General features: G+C 42.4%; 1 protein-coding gene across 3 annotated transcripts in view; it reads right to left on the bottom strand.

Annotated features, from left to right (window-relative positions):
* Positions 1 to 24,107, bottom strand: part of WDR76 (WD repeat domain 76) — a 41,502-nt gene extending 17,395 nt beyond the window's left edge. Inside the window, exons 1-8 of one of the 3 annotated variants that reach the window (XM_003814953.4) lie at positions 23,799 to 24,107; positions 22,551 to 22,952; positions 15,766 to 15,855; positions 14,701 to 14,756; positions 11,187 to 11,310; positions 8,418 to 8,516; positions 8,263 to 8,306; positions 6,887 to 7,040 (exon numbers count right to left, since the gene is read on the bottom strand). In XM_003814953.4, the coding sequence (XP_003815001.1) occupies positions 6,887 to 7,040; positions 8,263 to 8,306; positions 8,418 to 8,516; positions 11,187 to 11,310; positions 14,701 to 14,756; positions 15,766 to 15,855; positions 22,551 to 22,820 (837 nt within the window). In that variant the 5' untranslated portion in view covers positions 22,821 to 22,952; positions 23,799 to 24,107. The remainder of the gene's footprint in view (positions 1 to 6,886; positions 7,041 to 8,262; positions 8,307 to 8,417; positions 8,517 to 11,186; positions 11,311 to 14,700; positions 14,757 to 15,765; positions 15,856 to 22,550; positions 22,953 to 23,798) is intronic. The other 2 variants (XM_003814952.4, XM_034938666.3) reach the window with 2 other exon arrangements.
* Positions 24,108 to 25,807: the final 1,700 nt, after the last annotated feature.

Here is a 25,807-nt window from a genome sequence, read left to right as displayed (position 1 = left end):
AAGTCAGAATGAGAAACTTTATCTTGTCATTAACTTTTTTCTAGTTTTCAATCCAACAATACCAAGTCACACTAATTTTAACAGTGACCAGCTTTCTGTAACTAACAAAATAGTTTATATATTACTGTCAGTTTATAAAATCCTCAGGAAATGAGAAATCTACTCTATTTCACACATGGTATAATTGCTAACTAAAACAGTATCAGTACCTTACCACTTTGCTTCTGCAGCAGGCTTCTTCTGTATAATATTAACTTACTCATTCTCAGTGTAATTTTCATAAGGTATTTGGTCCTGGGACAAAGATAATGGTTTTAAACATACTTTGTCCTCTAAATGCACCATAAAAATGGCTGGGTGCGGTGGCTCACGCCTGTAATCCTAGCACTTTGGGAGGCCAAGGCGGGCGGATCACGAGGTCAGGAGATCGAGACCATCCTGGCTATCATGGTGAAACTCCATCTCCACTAAAAATACAAAAAACTAGCCGGGCATGGTGGCCAGCACCTGTAGTCCCAGCTACTCGGGAGGCTGACGCAGGAGAATGGCATGAACCCGGGAGGTGGAGCTTGCAGTGAGCCGACATCTCACCACTGCACTCCAGCCTGGGTGATAGAGCAAGACTCTGTCTCAAAAAATAAAATAAAATAAAATAAAATAAAATAAAATAAAATAAAATAAAAACACCATAAAAATGCATGTATTTGAATTTCCATATTAATATACCTACTCCTAAGGACTATCCTTTCCACAACTGGATTGCCAGCTCCTGAGAAGTCGCTTTTCAGAACAAGTTATGTTTCTATGCCATATGGCATATTATGAACCAAAGAATCACCTCTAAATCTGGCTTACTCTACTCTGAAATGGTCAAGCATTTTTGTTTCTTTTTTAAATTTTAAAATGGAGAGAAGTATTCTTTAAAAGAAAAAAAAAAGAGAAAAAATTATTATAATCACACATACTCTTCCTGTTACCAGAGTTAGAAACTACTGACATATTTGTTTATAGCATTTGTTTTCTAGAAAAATAAAATTTTCTCTTGGTATAAAGAACTCAAACAATGCAGAAATGTACAAAGATGGAAGTTTTAAAAAAAATCACCCCAGGCCAGGCGCGGTGGCTCACCTGTAATCCCAGCACTCTGGGAGGCTGAGGTGGGTGGATCACGAGGTCAGGAATTCAAGACCAGCCTGGCCAAGATGGTGAAACCCCATCTCTACTAAAAATACAAAAATTAGCCGGGCGTGGTGGCAGACACCTGTAATTCCAGCTACTCAGGAGGCTGAGGCAGAGAATTGCTTGAACCGGGGAGGCAGAGGTTGCAGTGAGCCAAGATTGCACCACTGAACTCCAGCCTGGGCGACAAAGCGAGACTCCGTCTCAAAAAAAAAAATCATTCCAAATCTAAAATTAACCAAAATTATCATTGAAACACTGAGATTATAGACATCTTTATAGTTAAATTTAATGTGATTTAAAACGGCATATACAGCATGGTCCTTTTTTAAAATTTCTTCTCTATCATTCTATCTGTATAGGTACACATAAATCTGTCAAAATAATATAAGAAAATGAAGCTAAAGGAATTTTTGAATTTCAAGTATTTACAGAGACATTATCTTCTACAATGGCAAAAGTATAAAAAAAAAAGCAATTGTAGTCATTATGCTTTTTATTTTTTAAACTGTTAATTTTAGATAATTTATATTGATTTGAGAATATTATTCTCACCCTTCCTCCAACAGTCTTTTTTTTTTTTTTTTTTTTGAGATGAAGTCTCACTCTGTCACCCAGGCTTGAGTGCAGTGGCACGATCTCAGCTCACTGCAACCTCCACCTCCCAGGTTCAAGCGATTCTCCTGTCTCAGCCTCCTGAGTCGCTGGGATTACAGGCACCCACCACCATGCTTGGCTAATTTTTGTATTTTTAGTGGAGACGGGGTTTCACCATGTTCAGACAGCAGGTAATCTGAAATGCAGTTTTTTTGGCCTCAAAAAAAAAAAAAAAAAAAGTCTCAACTCTGTCGCCCAGGCTGGAGTGCAGTGGTGCAATGCCGGCTCACTGCAACCTCTGCCTCCCGGGTTCAAGCAATTCTCCTGCCTTAGTTTCCCAAGTGGCTGGGATTACAGGTGCACATCACCATACCCAGCTAATTTTGTATTTTTAGTAGAGACAGGGTTTCACCATGTTAGTTAGCCAGGCTGATCTTGAACTCGACCTCAGGTGATTCACCTGCCTCAGCCTCCCAAAGTGTTGGGATTACAGGCATGAGCCACTGTGCCCGGCCTTGTTCATTATTTTATACCAGGATTCATACCACCTACTTGTATGGCGGTGGAGGGTGTTAGCACTCCCGTGGGCCAAGAAAACTTCCTTTGAAGACAATCAGTTCTACTACTCACTGTCCCTACTTCTTCTATTTTTCCTGATTTCACCCCAGCAACTATTTCCCCATTCCTCATTCAAAAGAGGAAAAATCAGAATACCCAATGTGCTTCTCTCTACTTTTGATAATATAGAAAATTCTCAAGATTTGGTCAATTTACCAGTATAGATTCTGCACACGGGGCAGGGCAGAAGCTAAATTATGCTGTCTCCTAGCTCTGCTACAGATTTGTTTCTCTCCTTGGTAGCTAGTTTTTGAAGTATACTACATTAGGTTCTGCTTCTTTCTTATTGCAGTAAGTGAATTTTTTTTCTTTTTTTAAGATAGGGTCTCACTCTGTCAATCCAGCCTGGAGTACAGTGGCACAATCATGGCTCACTGCAGCCTCAACCTCCTTGAGCTCAGGTGATCTTCCCAGCTCAACTTCCTGAGTAGCTGGGACTAATGGCACACACCACTACATCCAGCTTTTTTTTTTTTTTTTTTTTTTTTTAAGAGACGGGCATCTCACTATGTCACCTAGGCAGGTCTCGAATTAGTGGGCTTAAGCCATCCTCCTGCCTTGACTTCCCAAAGCGCTGGAATTACAGGCATGAGCCACTGCACCCAGCCAGCATGAGGGATCTTATAGGGATGATGAAAATGTTCTAAAACCAGACTATGATAATTAAACAACTGAGTAAACTTATTAAAAACCACTGAGGCCAGACGCAGTGGCTCACGCCTGTAATCCCAGCTCTGGGAGGCCGAAGCAGGTGAAAATCACTTGAGGTCAGGAGTTCCAGATCAGCCTGGTCAACATGGAGAAGCCTCATCTCTACAAAAAATACGAAAATTAGGCTGGGCACGGTGACTCATTCGTGTAAACCCAGCACTTTGGGAGGCCGAGGTGGGTGGATTACAAGGTCAGGAGTTCAAGACCAGCCTGGCCAAGATGGTAAAACCCCATCTCTACTAAAAAAACAAAAAAATTAGCCAGGCGTGGTAGCGGACGCCTGTAATCCCAGCCACTTGGGAGGCTGAGGCAGAGAACTGCTTGAACCCAGGAGGCGGAGGTTGCAGTGAGCAGAGATCACGCCACTGCATGCCAGCCTGGGCAACAGAGCAAGACTCATCTCAAAAAAAAAAAAAAAATTAGCCAGGTGTGGCAGCGAGCGCCTATAATCCCAGATACTCAGGAGGCTGAGGCAGGAGAATCACCTGAACCCAGGAGGCAGAGATTGCAGTGAGCCAGGATCACACCACAGCATTCCAGCCTGGGTGACAGAGCAAGATTCCCACCTCAAAAAAAAAGAAAAAAAAGCATTGAATTTTACATTTTTTAAATAGGATTTTATGATAGGTAAATTATTACCTCAATGAAGCCATTTTTTAAAAAAACTGGGGAAATTGTGAGCACAGGATAGACAAGGTAATATTGCTTTTAGACTTGTTAAATCTGTTAATGAGATTGCCAAATGTCCTGGAAAATTAGGTTGATGGAGATACTGGACTACAGAGACCTAGTAATATAGATTTTTTTTTTTTTTTTTGAGGTGGCGTTTTGCTCTTGTTTCCCAGGCTGGAGTGCAATGGCGCCATCTCGGCTCACTGCAACCTCCGTCTCCTGTGTTCAAGCAAATCTCCTGCCTCAGCCTCCCAAGTAGCTGGGATTACAGGCATGTGCCACCATGCCCGGCTAATTTTGTATCTTTAGTAGAGATGGGATTTCATCATGTTGGTCAGGCTGGTCTCGAACTCCAGACCTCAGGTGATCCGCCAAACCTTGGCATCCCAAAGTGCTGGGATTACAGGTGTGAGCCACCGCGTCCGGCTGTAATACAGATTTTTGGAGTCATCATGAAAGATATGAAAAAAGGATTTTTATGTATGTCTTAAATCTATACAGATCAACTCATCCAAAAAAAACCTTCATTTAATCATGCTAATTTTCAATTTTTCCTTTCCAAAATTCTTCAAAAAGTAGTCTCAGATGGGTGTGGTGGCTCACACCTGTAATCCCAGCACTTTGGGAAGCTGAAGCAGGTGGAGTGCTTGAGCTCAGGAGTTTGAGATGAGCCTAGGCAACATAGTGAGACCCATCTCTACAAAAAGTTAAAAAATTAGCCAGGTGTGGTGGCACATGACCGTAGTCCCAGCTACGCAGGAAGCTGAGGTGGAGAATTGCTTGACCCTGGGAAGTTGAGGCTGCAGTGAGCTATGATCATGCCACTGCACTCCAGCCTGGGCAACAGAGTGGGACCGTATCTCAGGGGCGGGAAAAAAAAAAAAAAAGTCTCTATCCAATGCTTCTCCAGTTCTTTCATTACCCCCATACTTCCTTAATCTCCTAAAGCCTTTGTTCCTTACTTACCTCATTGTCAAAGCTATTCTCTCAACTCACTAATGGTACCCTATTTTCAAAATCAATGGCCTTTTCTCCATTCTTTTAACTTCTCTGCAAAAGGCTCTGTCAACCTCCCATCCTTGAAACTCATCTCTTGGCTTCCAAAACATACTATTCTGATCTTCTTCCCACTTTTTTGCTTCAGTTTTCTTTGCTAAATCCTATCACCTCCTATCCCCACTCACATCTTATCAAAATAAGGGAGAATCATCTATGATCCCAAAATAAGAACTTGGTTTCTGTCTTCAGACTTGCAAATTTTGTTTATAAACCCCAACCAACTTCAAGTCACCACTATTTCTTCACCTTCATTAATTGTCCTTATGGCATTTTTCATGTCTTTGGTCTTCTCCCCCAATAAGAAAATAAATTCAGAGAACATTAACTTGACGTTTCTCAATTTTGTAATAACAGACAGTATTTCATGCAGAATTATATGCACAATGAATGGAACTCAGTATCTATTTCTGACTCATCAAAGATAACTAAAATCATTCCAAAGCAGGTCCCTGGGAAGATATTTTGATACAGCTTAGAAACTGTTTCTTAGTCCATTTGGGATGCTAAAACAACATACCATAAACTGAGTGGCTTATCAACAGCAGCATTTTATTTCTCACAGTCCTGGTGACTAGGAAGACCAAGATCAAGCTTCCAGTTCATTCAGTGTCTGGTAAGGGCCTACTTTCTGGTTCATAGTTGGTGCCTTCTAGCTGTGTCCTCATATGGTAGAAGGGACAGTTGTCTCTCTTGGGTTTCTTTTATAAGGGCACTAATCTTATTCATGACCTAATCACCTCCCAAAGGTCCTACCTCCTAATACCATAGGGATTAGTATTTCAACATATGAATTTTGGGGAAGACAAAAACATTCAGACCATAGCAGACCATATTTTAAACACAACTAGAAAACTAAACTTCGGGCTGGGCGCCGTGGCTCATGCCTGTAATCCCAGCACTTTGGGAGGCCAAGGCAGGCAGATCACGAGGTCAGGAGATCAAGACCATGGGGAAACCCCACCTCTACTAAAAATAGAAAAAATTAGCCGGGCATGGTGGCAGGCGCCTGTAGTCCCAGCTACTCGGGAGGTTGAGGCAAGAGAATGGCGTGAACCTGGGAGGCGGAGCTTGCAGTGAGCCGAGATCACACCACTGCACTCCAGCCTGGGCAACAGAGCAAGACTCCCTCTCCAAAAAAAGAAAACTAAACTTTGATCTTTTTTTTTTTTTTTTTACACAGAGTCTCGCTCTGTCGCCCAGGCTGGAGTGCAGTGGTGCGATCTCGGCTCACTGCAAGCTCCCCCTCCCAGGTTCACGCCATTCTCCTGCCTCAGCCTCCCGAGTAGCTGGGACTACAGGCGCCTGCCACCACGCCTGGCTAATTTGTTCTATTTTTAGTAGAGATGGGGTTTTTTAGTAGAGACGGGGTTTCACTGTGTTAGCCAGGACTGTCTCGATCTCCTGACTTCGTGATCCACCTGCCTCGGCCTCCCAAAGTGCTGGGATTACAGGCGTGAGCCACCGCTCCCAGCCCTTTTTTTTTTTTTTTTTGAGACGGAGTCTTACTCTATCACCCAGGCTGGATGGCACAGTGTCGACTCACTCCAACCTCCGTCTCCTGGGTTCAGGCAATTCTCCTGCCTCAGCCTCCTGAGTAGCTGGGATTACAGGCACCTACCACCACGCCCAGCTAATTTTTGTATTTTTTTACTACAGACGGGGTTTCACCATGTTGGCCAGGCTGGTCTCGAACTCCTGACCTCAGGTGATCCGACCGCCTCAGCCTCTCAAAGTGCTGGCATTACAGGCGTGACCCACCGGGCCCGGCCACTTTAAATGTATATGTGAAAAGATCACATAAAGTGTAACAAAGTTTTCTGGCAGTTAATTTATGACCAGATGGTTAATGATATTCAAGCTAAAAATATTAAAGTTCTATAAAGCAAATTTAAATTCTTCCAGATTTCTAAAATTTGGAATCATAAAGCATCATATAGCCCAAAACTGTAAGTCTCACGCAACATTTATAAACACATGGCTCTAGCCTATTCTCTTCCAGACTATTTGCTTTAGTCAAACTATAATATATTCAAGAAATTTAATAACTTACCAAATCACAAAGTCCAACTTGCCCAAATTTGGCCCCAACTGCTACCAAAGTTCTAGTTTCCGATGGATGGAGAGCCATAGAGAATACTGGGCCTGTGGTAACTTTGTAAACGGTATCTTCACTAATGACCATGCCATTTAAATTGGCTTTGTAGCTAAGAAAATTACAAAGTTAAATTTTGTAAGTAAAACCAATCTCAATAGTCAAAATAAGTAAAAGATTATTCAAAAAGAAAAATCACAATTAGCAAATAAATATGGGAACTATTCAATCTCCTGGTAACCAAGGAAATCAAATTAAGCAATATTCTTTCACTTTTTAAATTACCCTTGATAATTTTAATAACACCAAAAGCTGGTAGGCTGCAGTTAAATACACATACTCACACATATTGCTAGTGGAAGAGTAAGTTCATATAAAATGTTCAGAAGAAAAAAAAAGACCTTTGAGCAACAATTCGGCAATGTGTACTAAAAGCCATAAAAATGTTCACAATATTTGATGCATTAATCTCACTTCTGGAAATCTAACCTAAAGAAATAATCCACTATCATATCCATATACTTCAACAAACACATACACAAACACACAAAGCTAAATGGAAAACAACCGCAAATACCAAGCAGGTAGGAGGAGAAGTGAACTCCTTCTACTCAATGGAATATTTTATAATTATTCAATAATTTTAAAGACTCTAGTAACATGCAACCACAAATGAAAAAAAACATAACGCAGGCCAGGCACACTGGCTCACACCTGTAATCCCAGCACTTTGGGAGTCCAAGGCAGACAGCTCACTTGAGCCCAGGTGTTCAAGACCAACCTGGGCAACACAGCAAAATCTCATCTCTACAAATACAAAAATTAGTGAGATGTGATGGTGCACGCCTGTAGTCCAAGCTACTTGGGAGGCTGAGGTGGGAGGATCATTTGAGCCCAGGAAGCGAAGGTTGCAATGAGCCAAGATAGTGCCACTGCACTGCAGCCTAAGCGATAGAGGGAGACCTTATCTCAAAAAACAAAAAAAAGAAAAAGAAAAAGAAAAAAGTGTAATGCAAAATTGTATATACATTACAACATATAGTAAAAATGTATGTGGATTCACTCATTTATTCAACATTGAACATATATTATGTGCCAGGCACTGTTCTGGTTATTGAAATAGAATTCTTGCTTATATCCTAGTGGTATTGTATATGAAGCTTATATCCTAGTGGTATTGTATATGGCAACACTTGTGAGGAAATACACAAAAACAACAGTTGTTAGGGTGGAAACATTTCATCTCACTTTCAAAATTCCCTAAAATGGTGTATAGTCTTTATAACTCAAACATCTCAAAAAATATAAAAGAAACACAAGGAATTTCAACTTACCTTTTAATGCTAGATAATCCCTTCTCAGTGTTCTTACTACTTGGCTGAAACATTGGGAGAGATGAAAGAACTAAGTTAATATGTATATATTTTTACATATATATATATTTCCTTAACAGATGATTCTAAAGGCTATTAGCCTTCCCAAGTGATACCTTGCTCATTCCTGTCCATGTCTGCAGAAATCCTTTAAATCGTTCATTGTTGTCTTGATTTTCAGAAGTCATTTCTAAAGGCCCAGGAGGTAACAAAGGCTGTTATAAAAAATAAAAAGTTATTTGTTGGGCTCCCTGCCCTAGAATGTAAACACAAGGAGGGCAAGGGTATTTGTCTGTTTTCCCCACAACTTCACTTTCAACATCAACAGTAATGGTGGCATATCGTGGACATTCAAAATAATTGTTCAATAAATGAATGCCAGGTACCCTATAAAGTAATAATAACATGTATTATATCATTTAATCCTCTCAACAACCTAGCAAATGAGGTATCACATTTTAAAGACAGTGGATTGAAACTTAGAGACTGTAATCCCAGCACTTTGGCAGGCCGAGGCAGGCGGATCACAAGGTCAGGAGTTCGAGACCAGCCTGGCCAATATGGTGAAATCCCATCTCTACTAAAAATACAAAAATTTGCTGGGCGTGGTGGCAGGCACCTGTAATCCCAGCAACTCAGGAGGCTGAGGCAGGAGAATCGTGTGAACCCAGGTGTTGGAGGTTGCAGTGAGCCAAGACTGCGCTATTGCACTCCAGCCTGGGCAACAGGGCAAGACTCCATCTCAAAAAAGAACAAAAAACAAAAACAAAAAAACCCCAGAAACTTAAGAGGAGTTAACTTGCCCAAAGTCACACAGCCAATAACTGGAGAAGCTAAGAATTGACTCAGATTATCTTAACTCATTACTCAGTATTATACCTACATTAGTATTTTTTTAAACAGTTTGTAACCAATTAGTGGGTGAGAAATCATGTTAATATGTCACAACTAGCAATTTGTTGTAGTGAATGAGAATAGAATAGAAATACCAGGCCAGGTACATGGCTCACACCTGTGATCCCAGCACTTTGGGAGGCTGAGGCAGGCAAATAGCTTGAGGCCAGAAGTTCCAGACCAGCCTGGCCAACATGGCGAAACCCCATTTCTACTAAAACTACAAAAATTAGCCATGCGTGGGCCGGGCGCAGTGGCTCATACCTGTAATCCTAGCATTTTGGGAGGCCGAGGCGGGCGGATCATGAGGTCAGATTGAGACCATCCTGGCTAACGCAGTGAAACCCCGTCTCTACTAAAAATACAAAAAAATTAGCCGGGCGTGGTGGCAGGTGCCTATAGTCCCAGCAGAGGCTGAGCCAGGAGAATGGCATGAACCTGGGATGCAGAGCTTACAGTGAGCCAAAATCACAGCACCGCACTCCAGCCTGGGCAACAGATTGAGACTCCATCTCAAAAAAAAAAAAAAATTAGCCAGGCATGGTGGCACACACCTGTAGTCCCAGCTACTCTGGAGGCTGAGGCATGAGAATCACTTGAACCCGGGAGGCGGAGGTTGCAGTGAACTGAGATTGTGCCACTGCACTCCAGCCTGGGTGACAGAGGGAGACTGTCTCAAAAAGAAAAAAAAAAAGAAATACCAAAGTGCACCACATGTAGTAAGTGTCGTTTGACAAACTGTGGTTTCAGTTGCATATATGTGTGATAGTTACAATGTAAATAAATATATATATATTTTTTAAATTAATGTCTCAAGTGATGCTCCCACCTCAGCCTCCTGAGGAGCTGGGACTACAGGCACATGTCACCACACCCAGCTGATTTTTGTATTTTTTTTTGTAAGAACAGGGTCTCTTGATGTTGCCTAGGCTGGTCTCAAACTTCTGGGTTCAAGCGATCCTCCTGCCTCAGCCTCCCAAAGTGCTGGGATTACAGGCATGAACCACTACACCTGGCCATAAATATATTTCTTGTGGGCTGAGGCTTCAAAAAAATTTGAAGCTACTCTTCTATGCTGCTTCCCATAACACCTAGATTTGCAATTTGCTCCCAAAACACCAGCCTAATTAGTGCTATCTTCCTATTTACAATTAAACACTTACATATAAAGTATTAAAAATAGGTGTTCTTGAATAAAAAGTATTTAGAAAATGTTTGCTAAATAAAACTCTACTCACTAAAACTACACATTATCACGTATTATTTATTAACATTAATAACTATATTCTATTGATTACTAAGCCCCTAATATGTGAGAAACTTTATAGATATGATTTCATTTATCTTTACAGTAGCTCTTTGAGGTTTTTTTTTTTTAACTGACATAAAATTGTACATAGTTACTGAGGGTTCTATTATTGCTGACTTTTTTTTAATGGAGAAACAATCAGAAAGGTTAATTAACTCACCCACAATCCTACAGCAGGTAAGTCCTGCAGAAATACAGAATCCAATACAGTCTTTACGACTTCGAAATCTTACTCATTAAACCGTACAAATGGGCCGGGCACAGTGGCTCACACCTGTAATCCCAGCACTTTGGGAGGCCGAGGCAGGCAGACCACTTCAGGTCAGGAGTTCAAGACCAGCCTGGCCAGCATGGTGAAACCCCGTCTCTACCAAAAATAAAAAAAATCAGCCAGGTATGGTGGCATGTGCCTGTAATCCCAGCTATTCGGGAGGCTGAGGCAGGAGAATCGCTTGAACACGGGAGGAGGGGGTTGCAGTGAGGCAAGATCATGCCACTGCACTCCAGTCTGGGCGACAGAGTGAGACTCCATCTCAAAAAAACAAAACAAAACCATACAACATTCAAGTATTAATGAAATATAAAATTAAACATAATTTAATGAACTTTTAGTCTAGTTTCAACACTTCAAATTTTTCAGTATTTTATTACATTAAAATATTATATTTGCACATTTTCTTACAGTTTCATCTGCTACTAATGTCGGCGGTGTTGGGGCTGCTGGTAATGAAACTCCCGAAGGATCAACTTTCAGTAATCGCATTGACCTTCTACATCCAATCCCATTTTCTCTCTTAGGCTTCTTTCTAAAGGAGTGGAGAAAAACTCATGTTATACTCACAAAACAATAAAATGTATTTACTAATATTAAAGAGATAACTTCTAGGAATATATCCCACAGATATATTTATAAACTGCATAGATATATATATACATGGCCACAATTATCTTAATAAGAAGTATGGAAAAAACAAACCTAAATGTTCATCAAAAAGAGGTGAGGTCTGTTAAATTATGGTATACATATCTAATAGAATAATATGCAGCCATAAAAAGAATGACATAGATCTTTATGCACTGCTGAAAGGAACCCTCGGTTATAAAAAGCAAAAACAAAGTCCAGTACATGTATACAAAAAGGTTACATACACACATACATTTGTACACGCTGAGGTTACCTGTGGAGGAATACACATAAAACTACTACTTCTAGGGAAAAGGCTTGGAAAACTAAGGTCTAAAATAGGAAGGAAACTTAAAACGTTTCACTGCATTCCCTTCCATACACTGTAGTTTACTTTTTAAATAATATACATTCTCTATTTTTTTATGCACTATTTTTTCATTTTTAAAAAAGTAATTCATTTTAAAATGTTGGGGAAAGAGAAGCCTCTGAAATTATTTCCAAAAATTCACATAAAAAATTATCAGTTATAGTCCACATTACTTCGAGAATTAGTAAAACCTATTGATTGAAAGTATACTATATACTAAAAACTGTAGTCAATATTCCATCTCATATTTAATCCTCAAAAAAGACACCTGAGTATATGGAATAATATGGGCTGTCATACAATCCTAGAAATCTACTCCTAGAGAAACTCCCATACATAAGCACTAAGAGACTTAAGAATGTTTGGAGCAGCACTTTTCATAATAAAAATAACAACTCAATTGTTCATCAACAGTAGAATAAAATGTAGTACATTCATACAGTGGAATATCATATAGCAGAAAAAAAGAACGAAATAAAGCTGTGCACATCAACATGGGTAAATTTAAAAGCATAAATATGTAAAGATGAGCAAAATAAGAAAATCTCAGAATACAAAAAAGGCATATTGTATGTGAACACCAAAAAAAGACAAAGCTAAACAATATAGTGTTTAAGGATACACTCACTGGTAGTAAAACTATAAATCAATAGCCAGGCACAGTGGCTCACACCTGTAATCCCAGCACTTTGGGAGGCTGAGGTGGATCACTTGAGGTCCAGAGTTCCAGACCAGCCTTGCCAACATGGCGAAACCCCGTATCTACTAAAAATACAAAATTTAGCAGAGCATGGTCATGAGCACCTGTAATCCCAGCTACTCAGAAGGCTGAGGCATGAGAATTGCTTGAACCTGGGAGGCAGAGGCTGCAGTGAGCCAAGATTACACCACTGTACTCCAGCCTGGGCAACAGAGCAAGACTCTGTCTCAAAAAAATAAATAAATAAAAATCAAACTATAGGCTGGGCACGGTGGCTCACGCCTGTAATCCCAGTACTTTGGGAGGCCGAGGCAGGCGGATCACAAGGTCAGGAGATTGAGACCATCCTGGCTAACACGGTGAAACCCCATCTACTAAAAATCCAAAAAATTAGCCGGGCGTGGTGGCGGGCGCCTATAGTCCCAGTTACTCAGGAGGCTGAGGCAGGAGAATGGCATGAACCTGGGAGGTGGAGGTTGCAGTGAGCCGAGATCGCGCCACTGCACTCCAGACTGGGCAACAGAGCAAGACTCCATCTCAGAAAAAAAAAAAGCAATAAATAAATGCAAGGAAATATTACCACAAAATTCAGCATAGTGGTTGTATCGGGAGGGAGGGGTATATATGGGCCTTCAGGGGTATTCGTAATTTCTATTAACCTGGATGGCAGGTACATGGATGGGACCTGTATAATTTTTCAACTACACAAATACATTATATGTACCTTTTTATATGTATATTTAATAATTTTCAAAAAATTTAAATCCTTCTAGATTAGCATAATGCCAGCTTTACAGAAAAGGAAAGAAAAATTATATAAAGTATCCAAGGTTACTGTCATAGCTGTAAGTGACTGAATCAAAACTTGAACCCAAATTTGCTAAATCTCAAAGGCTACACTTCTCCGCTACATTACACAACTTCCATACTATCAACTTGCTACTACCTATACAACTATTAAGGGCTAGAATTTTGTGATTTAGGAAGAAATCACCAATCTTGGCTAATAAAAAAATGCAAATGTAAAGCTACTAATCAGCTGGCAACAGGACCAGTGCTACTGTTTTTCCAGTGTTAATGATGTTCCTCTTATAGTAACTTTTCACACTTGAAAATACCTGGCCATGATTAAAGGTCTAGTTTTTCTCAAGCTAATTGTCCTGTAACAGAATCAAACCAAGTAAATGAAGCTACATTTCATTAGGAACTGGCACTAAACAAATGAGCTAATGATACCAAGATTTTAGTTTCTTCATTTATATGTAAGCGCTGCTAAAATGCAATGGAGATAATTCAAAATTTAAACACCCTGGAGTTCAAATCCTAAAGCTACCACTTATAAGCTGTTTTGACTTTCAGCAAATAGTTGTTTTTTTTGCTTTTTTTTTTTTTGTGTGAGATGGGAGTCTCACTCTTATTGCCCAGGCTGGAGTGCAATGGTGCAATCTTGGCTCACCATGACCTCCGCCTCCCGGGTTCAAGCGATTCTCCTGCTTTAGCCTCTTGAGTAGCTGGGATTCAGACATGTGCCACCACACCCAGCTAATTTTTAATTTTTTTTTTTTTTTTAGTAGCGATGAGGTTTCTCCATGTTGGTCAGGCCAGTCTTGAACTCCCGACCTCAGGTGATCCCCCTGCCTCAACCTCCCAAAGTGCTGGGATTATAGGCATGAGCCACTGCACCCAGCCAACAATTTTATCTTTTGAGCCTGATTTCTAACTCACAAAATGAATATATTACCTACCACATGCAGTGGTTGTCAGAGTTAAATGAGATAATATAGGACAAAATTGCTAGATCACTGCAGTATGTTTCATAGATATTCAATAAATGTTAATTCCTTTCCTTTATTCTAGGACTAAGAAAGCAAAAACAAATTGAGAAGCAAAAAGATAGCCAGAAAAATTAAAAGTAAGTAGAAGAATCTTTAATAGTTTTCTAAGTAACAATAATTTAGTGGAAATAAAGATTTCCCTTCATTAGTAGCAACAATAAATATAAACAAAATTCAGCTCTCCATTTTATTTGCTCCATATTCCTTTGACGAAGATGAGAATTGTAAAGTTATTAAAGGGTAGCACTCCCTCAGAGATCCTAGAGGGACTGAGATTAAATAGCACTTTATGATCTGTTAAGCTTACCACACCAAACCATTTTTTTCAAATTATAAAACAGTTGAGCAATGTATCATGGTTCAGGCATTGCAAACTAGATATTTTACCTTTTGGATTTAGGAGGCTGTCTCTTCTCTATCATTTCACGGAGTCTTGCAGCAGACTGTAAAGTATAAAAATCATGTAAAAATGTTATAACTACGTATCTTACCTTTTAAAATATTAAGCATCTGCTACTATACCCACACTAAACTAAGGTCTATTCAGGAACTAAAGATCCTTAAGATAGGCCATGAGTCATGATCAGCGCCACTGTACTCCAGCCTGGGCAACGCAGCGAGACCCTGTCTCAAAAAAAAAGACAGGCCAGGCATGGTGGATCACAACTGTAATCCCAGCACTTTGGGAGGTCAAGGCAAGTAGATCACCTGAGGTCAGCAGTTCGAGACCAGCCTTACCAACATGGTGAAACCCCATTCCTACTAAAAATACAAAAATTACAGGCGTGGTGGCAGGCGCCTGTAATCCCAGCTACTCGGGAAGCTAAGGTAGGAGAATCACTTGAACCTGGGAGGCAGAGGTTGCAGTGAGTCGAGATCGTGCCATTGCACTCCAGCCTGGGCGACAAGAGCAAAACTCCGTCTCAAAAAAAAAAAAAAAAAAAAAAGACAAAAAAATAATGCCTTAGAATCAACGGAGTACAGTAACCTCTTCCTATTAAGCACAAAACCTGCTCCAATTTTACCCTCCCTCATATGACACTATGAAACCTGATATGTTATTGACCTGGTGGGAGTTATGACATCTTGGGTTTTACGGCTCTTGTTGTTGTTGCTGTTTTGAGACAGGGTCTTGCTCTGTTGCCCAAGCTGGAATGCAGTGGCATGATCATAGCTCACGGCAGCCTTGACTTTCCAAACTCAAGCCATCCTTCCACCTCAGCCACCCCAGTAGCTAGGACTCCAGACATGCATCACTATGCTCAACTAATTTACTTTTTATAGAGATTGGGGTGGGGGGCGGGGGGCGGGTCTCCGTATGTTACCCAGGCTGATCTCGAACTCCTGGCCTCAAGCGATTCTCCCATGTCAGCCTCCCCAAGTGACAGGATTACAGGTGCTACCCACTGTTCCCGGCCCTGCGTCTTGCTTTTAAATAGACTCCACACAAACCTCAGACAACTGAAGAGAAGCAAAAAAGTCTGCGTTTTCTGATATGTTTTTCAGTCTCTTCCTTTCGTAGGGTGACAATCCCGAAAAATCCTATAAAATTACACCAAAAAGATTCCATTACTTTATATAATCTATAGGAAAAGCACTTCACAAAACTACATGTTTCATTTTCTACATGAATGCTTTACTTCAAATTGTACTATCTCTATTCATTTCATCATCTTACCAAAACAGACGTTTGCTGAATTGGATATTTCAGTAAGTCTGGATTTGGGATACCCCTAAAATATCTGTATGGCTTCCCAGTTAAGGAGTGATCTGATATTAGAAATCAAGTAGTATAATCTAGTAGCAAATTATTTCCTAGTGGCAATTAATTGTACTATTACACAAAAGTTATTTTTGGCCAGGGGCAGTGGCTCACGCCTGTAATCCCATCAATTTGGGAACCTGAAGTGGATGGAACACCTGAGGTCAGGAGTTCAAGACCAACCTGGCCAAAATGGTGAAACCCCATCTCTACTGAAAATATAAAAGTTGGTCAGACGTGGTGGCTCACACCTGTAATCCCAGCACTTTGGGAGGCCGAAGTGGGCAGATCACCTGAAGTCAGGAGTTCGAGACCAGCCTGGCCAACATGGTGAAATCCTGTCTCAACTAAAAATACAAAAAAAAAAAAAAAAAAAATTAGCCAGGTATAGCGGCAGGAGCCTGTAATCCCAGCTACTCAGGAGGCCGGGGCAGGAAAATCGCTTGAACCTGGGAGGTGGGGGTTGCAGCAAGCCGAGATCGCACCATTGCACTCTAGCCTGGACAATAACAGCGAAACTCCGTCTCAAAAAAAAAAAAAAAAAAGTTATTTTTTCCCAACAAAAAAACTTCCCTTAAACGCAGTAGAGTGAGTAAGTACATGTCTCTACTTTCTCCTAAAAAGCCACTAATGTAACAGTAAGCTAATTTTTTAAAACCCTGAGATATAAGGCAGTATATTCAGGAAATAGCAAAATACTGTAAGAAAAGAAAATTCAAAAAATAAGAACTCAGTAACTAGTTTTTAAATCCATGAAAAGGCTTAAATTTAGAAAGTAGAACAAAAAGATAAACACATGAACAGAAAAGACAAAAAAATAGAGACTCAGTCTTAGAGGTCCAATATCCAATTCATTGTTCGAGAAACTGCAGAGAAATTGGAAGAGAATCAATTATTAAAAAATAATATAAATGGGAGGCCGGGTGTGGTGGCTCACGCCTGTAATCCTAGCACTTTGAGAGGCCGAGGCAGGCAGATCACCAGGTCAGGAAATCAGGACCATCCTGGCCAGCATGGCAAAACCCAGTCTCTACTAAAAATACAAAAATTAGCCGGGCGTGGTGACACACGCCTGTAGTCCCAGCTACTTGGGAGGCTGAGACAGAAGAATTGCTTGAACCCGGGAGACGGAGGTTGCAGTGAACCCAGATCATGCCACTGCACTCCATCCAGCCTGGGCCACAGAGCAAGACTCCGTCTCAAAAAACAAAACAAAAAAAAAAAAAAGAAAAAAGAAAGGGCTGGGAGCAGTGGCTCACGCCTGTAATCCCAGCACTTTGGGAGGCAGAGGCGGGCAGATCACAAGGTCAGGAGATCGAGACCATCCTAGCTAACACAGTGAAAGCCCATCTCTACTAAAAAATACAAAAAATTAGCCGGGCATGGTGGTGGGCGCCTGTAGTCCCAGCTACACAGGAGGCTGAGGCAGGAGAATGGCATGAACCCGGGAGGCGGAGCTTGCAGTGAGCCGAGATGGCGCCACTGCACTCCACTCTGGGCAACAGAGCCAGACTCCATCTCAAAAAAAAAAAAAAAGAAAAGAAAAGAAAGAAAAATAACGTTAAGTGGGAGACCAAAGCAGGAGGATCACTGGAGCCCAGAAGTTCAAGGTTGTAGTAAGCTATGATGACACCACTGTGTTCTAGCCTGGGCAACAGAGTGAGACCCCATCTCTAAAAAATAATAGTTTGAAAACAAATATTATTTTAAAGTTTCTCAAAACTAAAGACATGAGCTTCCAGATTAAAAAGGCCCAATGAGTATGCAGCCTTTGGATGCATAATGAATGAAAAAGGACCCAGGCAAGCAAGCTCAGTGGCTCATGCATGTAATCCCAGCACTTTGGGAGGCCACCAGGCAGATCACTAGAGGCCAGGAACTTGAGACCAGCCTGGCCAACGTGTCGAAACCCCATCTCTACTAAAAATACAAAAAAACTAGCTGGGTGTGGTAGTGCACACCTGTAATCCCAGCTACTTGGGAGGCTGAGGCACAAGAGTTGCTTGAACCTGGGAGGCAGTGGTTGCAGTGAGCCGAGATCACACCACTGCATTCTAGCTGCCAGGGCAAGAGCGAGACTGTCTCAAAAAAAAAAAAAAAAAAAAAAAAGCAAGCCGGGTGCAATGGCTCATGCCTGTAATCCAAGCACTTTGGGTGGGCAGATCACCTGAGATCAGGAGTTCAAGACCAGCCTAGCCACCATGGTGAAACCTAATCTCTACTAAAAATACAAAAATTACCCAGCCGTGGTGGCGCATGCCTGTAGTCCTAGCTACTCAGGAAGCTGAGACAGGAGAATCGCTTGAACCTAGAAGGCAGAGGTTGCAGTGAGGCAAGACTGTGCCACTGCTCTCCAGCCTGGGCGACAGGGTGAGACCCCACCTCAAGAAAAAAAAACAAAAAAACAAAAAAAACAAAGATGAACCCAGGCCTCGGCATGGTATCACAATTTTTTTTTTTTTAAGTGATAGCCTCTCACTCTGTCACCCAGGCTGAAGTGCATTGGCTTGATTATAACTTACTGCAGCCTTGAACTCCTGGGCTCCAGCCTTAGCCTCCCAAGAAGCTGAAACTACAGGCCTGCCTTACCACACCCAGCCAGAAAAGATCTTAAAAGCATGCAGAGGGGAAAAAAAGATCACAAAGAATCCAGAATCAGAATGGCACAAACTTTCAACATTGAAGGAAGGTGGAAGACAATGGAACAATGCATAAAAATTCTAAGGAAAGATTATTTTCAACTTACAATTCTAAATCCAATTAGGTCATCAATCAAATATAAAGCTAAAGACTTTTTCTGGGCCAGGTGCAGTGGCTCACGCCTATAATCCTAGCACTTTGGGAGACTGAAGCGGGCAGATCATGAGGTCAGGAGTTTGAGACCAGCCTGGCCAATATGGTAAAACCCCATCTCTATTAAAAAAACAAAAAGTTACAGTAAGCTGAGATCGCACCACTACATTCCAGCCTGGGTGACAGGTGAGACTCCGTCTCAAAAACAAAAAACAAAAAACCAAAAAACTTTCTCTGATATGCAAAATATTTGCCTCGTATACACTTTTTCTCAGAAAGCTGTACTTCACCAAAATGAAAGAATAAACCAAGAAAGAAAGACATGGCATGCGCGGTGGCTCACGCCTGTAATCCCAGCACTGTGAGAGGTTGAGGCAGGCAGATCACTTGAGGTCAGGAGTTAAAAACCAGCCTGGCCAACATGGAGAAACCCCTTCTCCACTAAAAATACAAAAAATTAGCCAGGCATGGTGGCACACGCCAGTAATCCCAGCTACTCGCGATGCTGAGATGGGAGAATCGCTTGAACCTGGGAGGTGAAGGTTGCAGTGAGCTGAGATCGTGCCTCTGCACTCCATCCTGGGTGACAGAGTGAGACCCTTTCTCAAAAAAAAAAGCATCTTGGCTGGGCTCAGTGGCTCACATCTGTAATCCCAGCACTTTGGGAGGCCGAGGTGGGCAGCCTGCTTGAGCCCAGGAGTTTTAGACCAGCCTGGGCAATAAATATGGCACACCCACATCTCTACAAAATAAAAAGTCAAAATTAGCCTGGCAAGGTGGCACATGCCTGTAGTCCCAGCTATTTGGGAGGCTTTATTTTTTACTTTTTTAAAACAAGAGTCTTGCTCTGTCACCCAGGCTGGAGTGCAGTGGCCTGATCTCGGCTCACTGCAACCTCCACCAGCTAGGTTCAAGCGATTCTCCCATCTCAGCCTCCCGAGTAGCTCAGATTACAGGCACCTGCCACCACGCCTGGCTAATTTTTATATTTTCTTTTTTTTTGATGGGGAAGTGGGGACAGAGTCTCGCTCTGTCGCCCAGGCTGGTGTGCAGTGGTATGATCTCGGCTCACTGCAACCTCTACCTCCTCAGTTCAAGCAATTATCCTGACTCAGCCTCCTGAGTAGCTGGGACTACAGGTGCCCACCACCATGCCTGGCTAATATTTGTTATATTTAGGAGAGACGGGGTTTCACCATGTTGGCCAGGCTGGTCTCCAACTCCTGACCTCAAGTGATCCACCCACCTCGGCCTCCCAAAGTGCCGGGAGTGCAGGCATGAACCACCATGGCCGGCCTAATTTTTGTATTTTTAGTAGAAATGGGGTTTCACCATTTTGGGCAGGCTGGTCTGGAACTCCTCATCTCAGGTGATCTGTCCACCTCCTTTTTTTTTTCTTTAGGAGCAACTCTATTAATGGATCTATTTCATTACATCAAACTAAAATCTGCTTTATATTTACCTTGTATTCTTCAGAATCTTTTTTTTTTTTTTTTTTTTGAGACGGAGTTTCACTCTTGTTGCCCAGGCTGGAGTGCAACAGCACGATCTCGGCTCACCGCAACCTCCACCTTCCAGGTTCAAGAGATTCTCCTGCCTCGGCCTCCCTAGTAGCTGGGATTACAGGCCTATGCCACCACGCCCAGCTAATTTTGTATTTTTGGTAGAGACGGGGTTTCTCCATGTTGGTCAGGCTCGTCTCAAACTCCCCACCTCAGGTGATCCACCTGCTTCAGCCTCCCAAGGTGCTGGGATTACAGGCGTGAGCCACCGAGCCCGACTTCTTCAGAATCTTACAGTCTAAGAGGCCAAAGGGATAACCTAATCCAGTGGTTATCAAAGTGCAGTCCTGGACTAACATCAGCGTCTCTAGGAAACTGTTAAATATGCAAATTGGGCTGGGTGTGGTGGCTCAAGCCTATAATCCTAGCACTTTGGGAGTCTGAGGTTGGAGGACTGGTTGAGCTCAGGAGCTTAAGACCAGCCTGGGCAACACCTCCCACCCTCCACCCCACAAACATCCCAACATCTCCATTAAAAAAAAAAAAGAAAAGAAAGAAAAAGAAAAAAGATATGCAAATTGTATGCCCCAACTTCTGAATCAGAAACTGTTGGTGGGGCCCTGCAATGGAGTTTTAACAAACTCTCCATGTAATTCTGATATAGCCTAAAGTTTGAGAAGCACAGATTTTATCCAATCCCCTAAGGTGATTTGCTTAAAGGAACAAGGTTTCTTAGAAGTACCCGTGCTAGGCCAGGCGCGGTGGCTCACGCCTGTAATTCCAGCACTTTGGGAGGCCGAGGCGGGCGGATCATGAGGTCAGGAGATCGAGACCATCCTGGCGAACATGGTGGAACCCTGTCTCTATTGAAAATATAAAAAATTAGCCGGGCATGGTGGCGGGCGCCTGTAATCCCAGCTACTCAGGAGGCTGAGGCAGGAGAATGGTGTGAACCCGGGAGGAGGAGCTTGCAGTAAGCCAAGATCATGCCACTGCGCTCCATCCTGGGCAACAGAGCAAGACTCGTCTCAAAAAAAAAAAAAAAAAAGAAGTGGCCATGCTAGGCTCTCAACCCCAAGTCCAATTCATTTAATACTTACCCCATGCTGTCCCACTATGAGTCCTGGTTCTTAACTCTGGGACGAGAAAGCATAAAGCAAACTTCTATTTCATAACAATAAGCCTTCAATTATAGTATCTCCCTTTCCCTAGGATCATTTTCTGTTTTCTGAGTTCCAGCAACATTGTGTCATGTGCTATGTATGTTTTATCTTGTCCAGTTAAAATTTGTCACTTTGAATGGAGCACAGCGCTCCTGGTAGGCAGTAGAAGCCAAAAGAATTACAGACCAGGCTGGGCGCAGTGGCTCACCCCTGTAATCCCAGCACTTTGGGAGGCTGAGGCGGGTGGATCACAAGGTCAGGAGTTAGAGACCAGCCTGACAAACATGGTGAAACCCCGTCTCTACTAAAAACACAAAATTAACCAGGTGTGGTGGCACGCGCCTGTAATCCCAGCTACTCAGGAGGCTGAAGCAGGACAATCTATTAAACCTGGGAGGCCGAGGTTGCAGTGAGCCGAGATAGCGTCACTGCACTCTGGCCTGGGCGACAGAGCGAGACTCTGTCTCCAAAAAAAAAAGAAAAAAATTACACACCAAATTCCTTAAATTGATTGGAATTACATAGAACAAATGTGTTTCTCATGTTTCTTATCTACTCTGTCATTTATCTCGTTTTGCATTTAAAGAAAATATTATTCAACACATCCATAGAATCAGTTTATGTTTCCCTACCCTGATATCAAAGGTCAGTCAATACCATGTCCCACAAACTGATGACTTCTGATATACTGTACATAAACATGTAAAGGTGAGCAAGGCACCATAAAGTATGACTAAACCCAAAAATATATGCAGTTAGTTTAGAGAAATAAAAAGGGAAGCAGAGTAAAGATTAAGTCAATCCTTTCATTGACACATCAACAGCAAGAGCAAAAATAACCCAAGGAAGTTATTTGTTAAACCTTAAAAATAATAAAAATGTATTATTACATTTATACTTACATTAGATGATGAAATAACTTGTTTGTACCAGAGAGATCCTTGAAAAACTTCGATTTATCAGAACTTCAAATTTCAAAAAAGAGAAACCAGAACAAGCTACTAATTAAGTTCTTACCAGGCCTGGTGTGGTATCTTCATCACTGTCTCCATCCTGACTACTTTCCACATCAACACTGAGATTCATCGCATCTGCCGTTCTCTTGGGTTGTAGCTTGTTACTTTCAGTATGAACAGCTGAGGATGAATTTTGCAGCATGGATTCTGCCTTGGAAGATGTGTTTTTCATCTTTGGAGGTATAATCCTTCTGCAAGTTTTCTTTATTTTAGTCTTGTTACACGCCACTTCATTGTTAGAATTCTTTTCTGATAGGGATTTGGGGCACATAAGCTGGTCTAGCTGGTAATTACTGAGTGAAAAGGGGGCAAGATAGACCTTAGCTGTTTTTATTAAAACTGTAGTCTGTACTGGTCTCAGAGACACATAAGCGATGTTTTGATTTTCTTTATATTCATTTACCTATTCAGATCAATAAAAGAAAACAGAATATTAGAACTCCAAGTCCTGTGCCTTTTCTTACAGGATCCCTAACAGATCTAATAATTCCCATTTCCCAAAGACAATATAAATCCAAATTGAGGCCAGGTGCAGTGGCTCACGCCTGTAATCCCAGCACTTTGGGAGGCCCAATCGGGCAGATCACGAGGTCAGGAGATCGAGACCATCCTGGCTAACATAATGAAACCACCTGTCTCTACTAAAAATACAAAAATTAGCTGGGCATAGTGGCACACGCCTGTAGTCCCAGCTACTCAGGAGACTGAGGCAGAAGAATCGCTTGAACCCGGGAGACGGAGGTTGCAGTGAGCCGAGATCACACCACTGCCCTCCAGCCTGGGCAACAGAGTGAGACTTAGGCTCAAAAAAATAAATAAATCCAAATTGACACCCTTCGTAAGAAAACTTATTTTCCCCTCCAAAATCCTAGATATGTAATTCACTAACCTTAACCTCAGTAGAATTCACTTACTGGGCACATTTGCCCATAAGTTTTCCAGACCAATAATAATAATGACTAGCATTTGTGACTGGGGCAAATACCCCAACTGTCAGCTGCGGATTGTCTGGAATTATTTAAAGAGTGTGAAGCCGATCATAACTGTGGCAGAAGAAAACGCAGAAGGTTGAAGAAAGGGAATCGCAGATGTGACTCTCCCACTATTTCTCGGGTTATTGATAAGAACCTTTCGTCAAAGCTGAAGGCCTAAGGGCAGGGATCCCCCGCCTACCCCCGGTGCCAGGTGCCCTCGACCTCCTGGGCCTGTGTCCCGCATAACTCTCACAAAAACCGAGGCAGGAGCACACCTGGAAGCACCAGTCCGTTTCTCACCTTCATCTGGGGTCGCTGTCTGGAGTCCGCCTTCTCAGCCGCCGCGCCCGACCTGGACATCTTTCGGCTTCTTAGCGGCCGGCGCCTTCCCGCCAAGATTGCGGCGGGAGGCCGGGAGGGGCGGGTCCGAGGCGGGGCGGAGCCCACTCAGATCCCCAGCGGCCGCAGCGCCAGAGCAGGAAGTTGGGGTTTTACGCGGGTTTCTTAAGAAGGCCGCCTTGGCCCGGCCCGGTGGCTCCCGCCTGTAATCCCAAGCACTTTGGGAGGCTGAGGCGGCGGATCACCTGAGGTCAGGAGTTTGAGACCAGCCTGGCCAACATGACGAAACCCCGTCTCTACTAAAATTACAAAAATTAGCCGGGCTTGGTGGCGCGTGCCTGTAATCCCAGTTACTCAGGAGGCTGAGGCAGAATTGCTTGAACCCAGGGGGCAGAGGTTGCAGTGAGCTGAGATCGCGCCATTGCACTGCAGTCTGGGCAACAAGAGTGAGACTCCGTCTCAAAAAAAAAAAAAAAAAAATGCTGTCTTAAAGCCCTAGACTCAAATTCTTCAGGGATGTCCTGGGGCTGAACTGACATTTTTACCTTTGACTGGTGATTTTGATTCTGGTGGTACTGGGATGTCGCTTTGAAAAACACTAACAGGCCGGGAGCGGTGGCTAACGCCTGTAATCCCAACACTTTGAGAGGCCGAGAGGAGTGGATCACTTGGGCCCAGGAGTTCCAAACCAGCCTGGGCAACATAGTGAGACCCCATCTCTATAAAAAATACAAAAATTAGCCCAGCGTGGTGGTGTACGTCTGTAGTCCCAGCTACTCAGAAGGCAGGGGTGGGAAAATGGCTTGAACCTAGAAGGATGAGGCCACAGTGAGCCGTGATTGCGCGGAACTCCAGCCTGAGCGACAGAGCAAGACCCTCTTCTATAAATAATAAAATAAGATTCTGGCTATTCTCTTTAAGGTTCCTTCTAGCCCAAAACTGTTTCCTTGGTTGCTTAGTTGGGTCCCACACTGTTCCTTGCCTGAGATTTGTCCAGTTTCATTTCTTCTCCCACTCAAGGCCCAATTGTAGAACACAGGTGAAGTAATTTGGGTTAATCATATTAATAGCAACTTCAAGGCCCCTCATGACTCAAAAATTACTGATAAAACCAAACTTTTCATGGTGTCCTGTATAAAACATACTGTTTCTGGACTTTAAGACTTTGTTCCTACTGTCCCTTGTCTCCCCCGCAGTTATAAAGTCCTTTCTACTGTGAAATGTGTCCTGACTTTCCAATTAGCCAATATTATATATATTTTTTAACACGACTCAGCTTGTAAATTGGAGCTGCTTCTGTTATTATCCTGTAAGTCCTTAAAGAGTTCTTAAATAGGCCGGGTGCGGTGGCTCACCTCTGTAATCCCAGCACTTTGGGGAGGCCGAGGTAGGTGGATCATCTGAGGTCAGGAGTTCAAGACCAGCCTGGGCAACATGGCGAAACCCTGCCTCTACTAAAAATACAAAAATTAGCCGGGAGTGGTGGCCCACGCCAACACTCAGCACTGTGGGAGGCCGGAGTGGGCGGATCACTTAACCCTGGCCAACATGGTGAAACCTCGTCTCTACTAAAAATACAAAAATCAGCAGGGAGTGGTGGCAGGCGCCTGTAATCCCAGCTAATCAGAAGGCGGAGGCACGGGAATAGCTTAAACCCGGGAGGTGGAGACTGCAGTGAGCTGAGATCGAGTCACTGCACTCCAGCCTGGGTGACAGAAAAAGACAGTCTCAAAAGAATAATAATTACTTAGATATTTAAATACAAACATTTTCTAGCCAGGAATGTATTTTAATAGGTAGTTTCCAGAAACTGGAAAAACCTGAAAGCCTAAAAAAGTGGAGTTTTGGGATTTCAGGCGGGCAATGTCCCAGGCACCTCGGGAGTTTTTTTTTTTTTTTTTCGGTCACTGGCCTAAATCAGCACCACCTGCCCTGTGAAACCAAA

This window comes from Pan paniscus, chromosome 16 (genome assembly GCF_029289425.2).
Source record: "Pan paniscus chromosome 16, NHGRI_mPanPan1-v2.0_pri, whole genome shotgun sequence".
NCBI classification, from domain to species: domain Eukaryota; kingdom Metazoa; phylum Chordata; class Mammalia; order Primates; family Hominidae; genus Pan; species Pan paniscus.
This window is presented reverse-complemented; position numbering and strand designations above follow the sequence as displayed.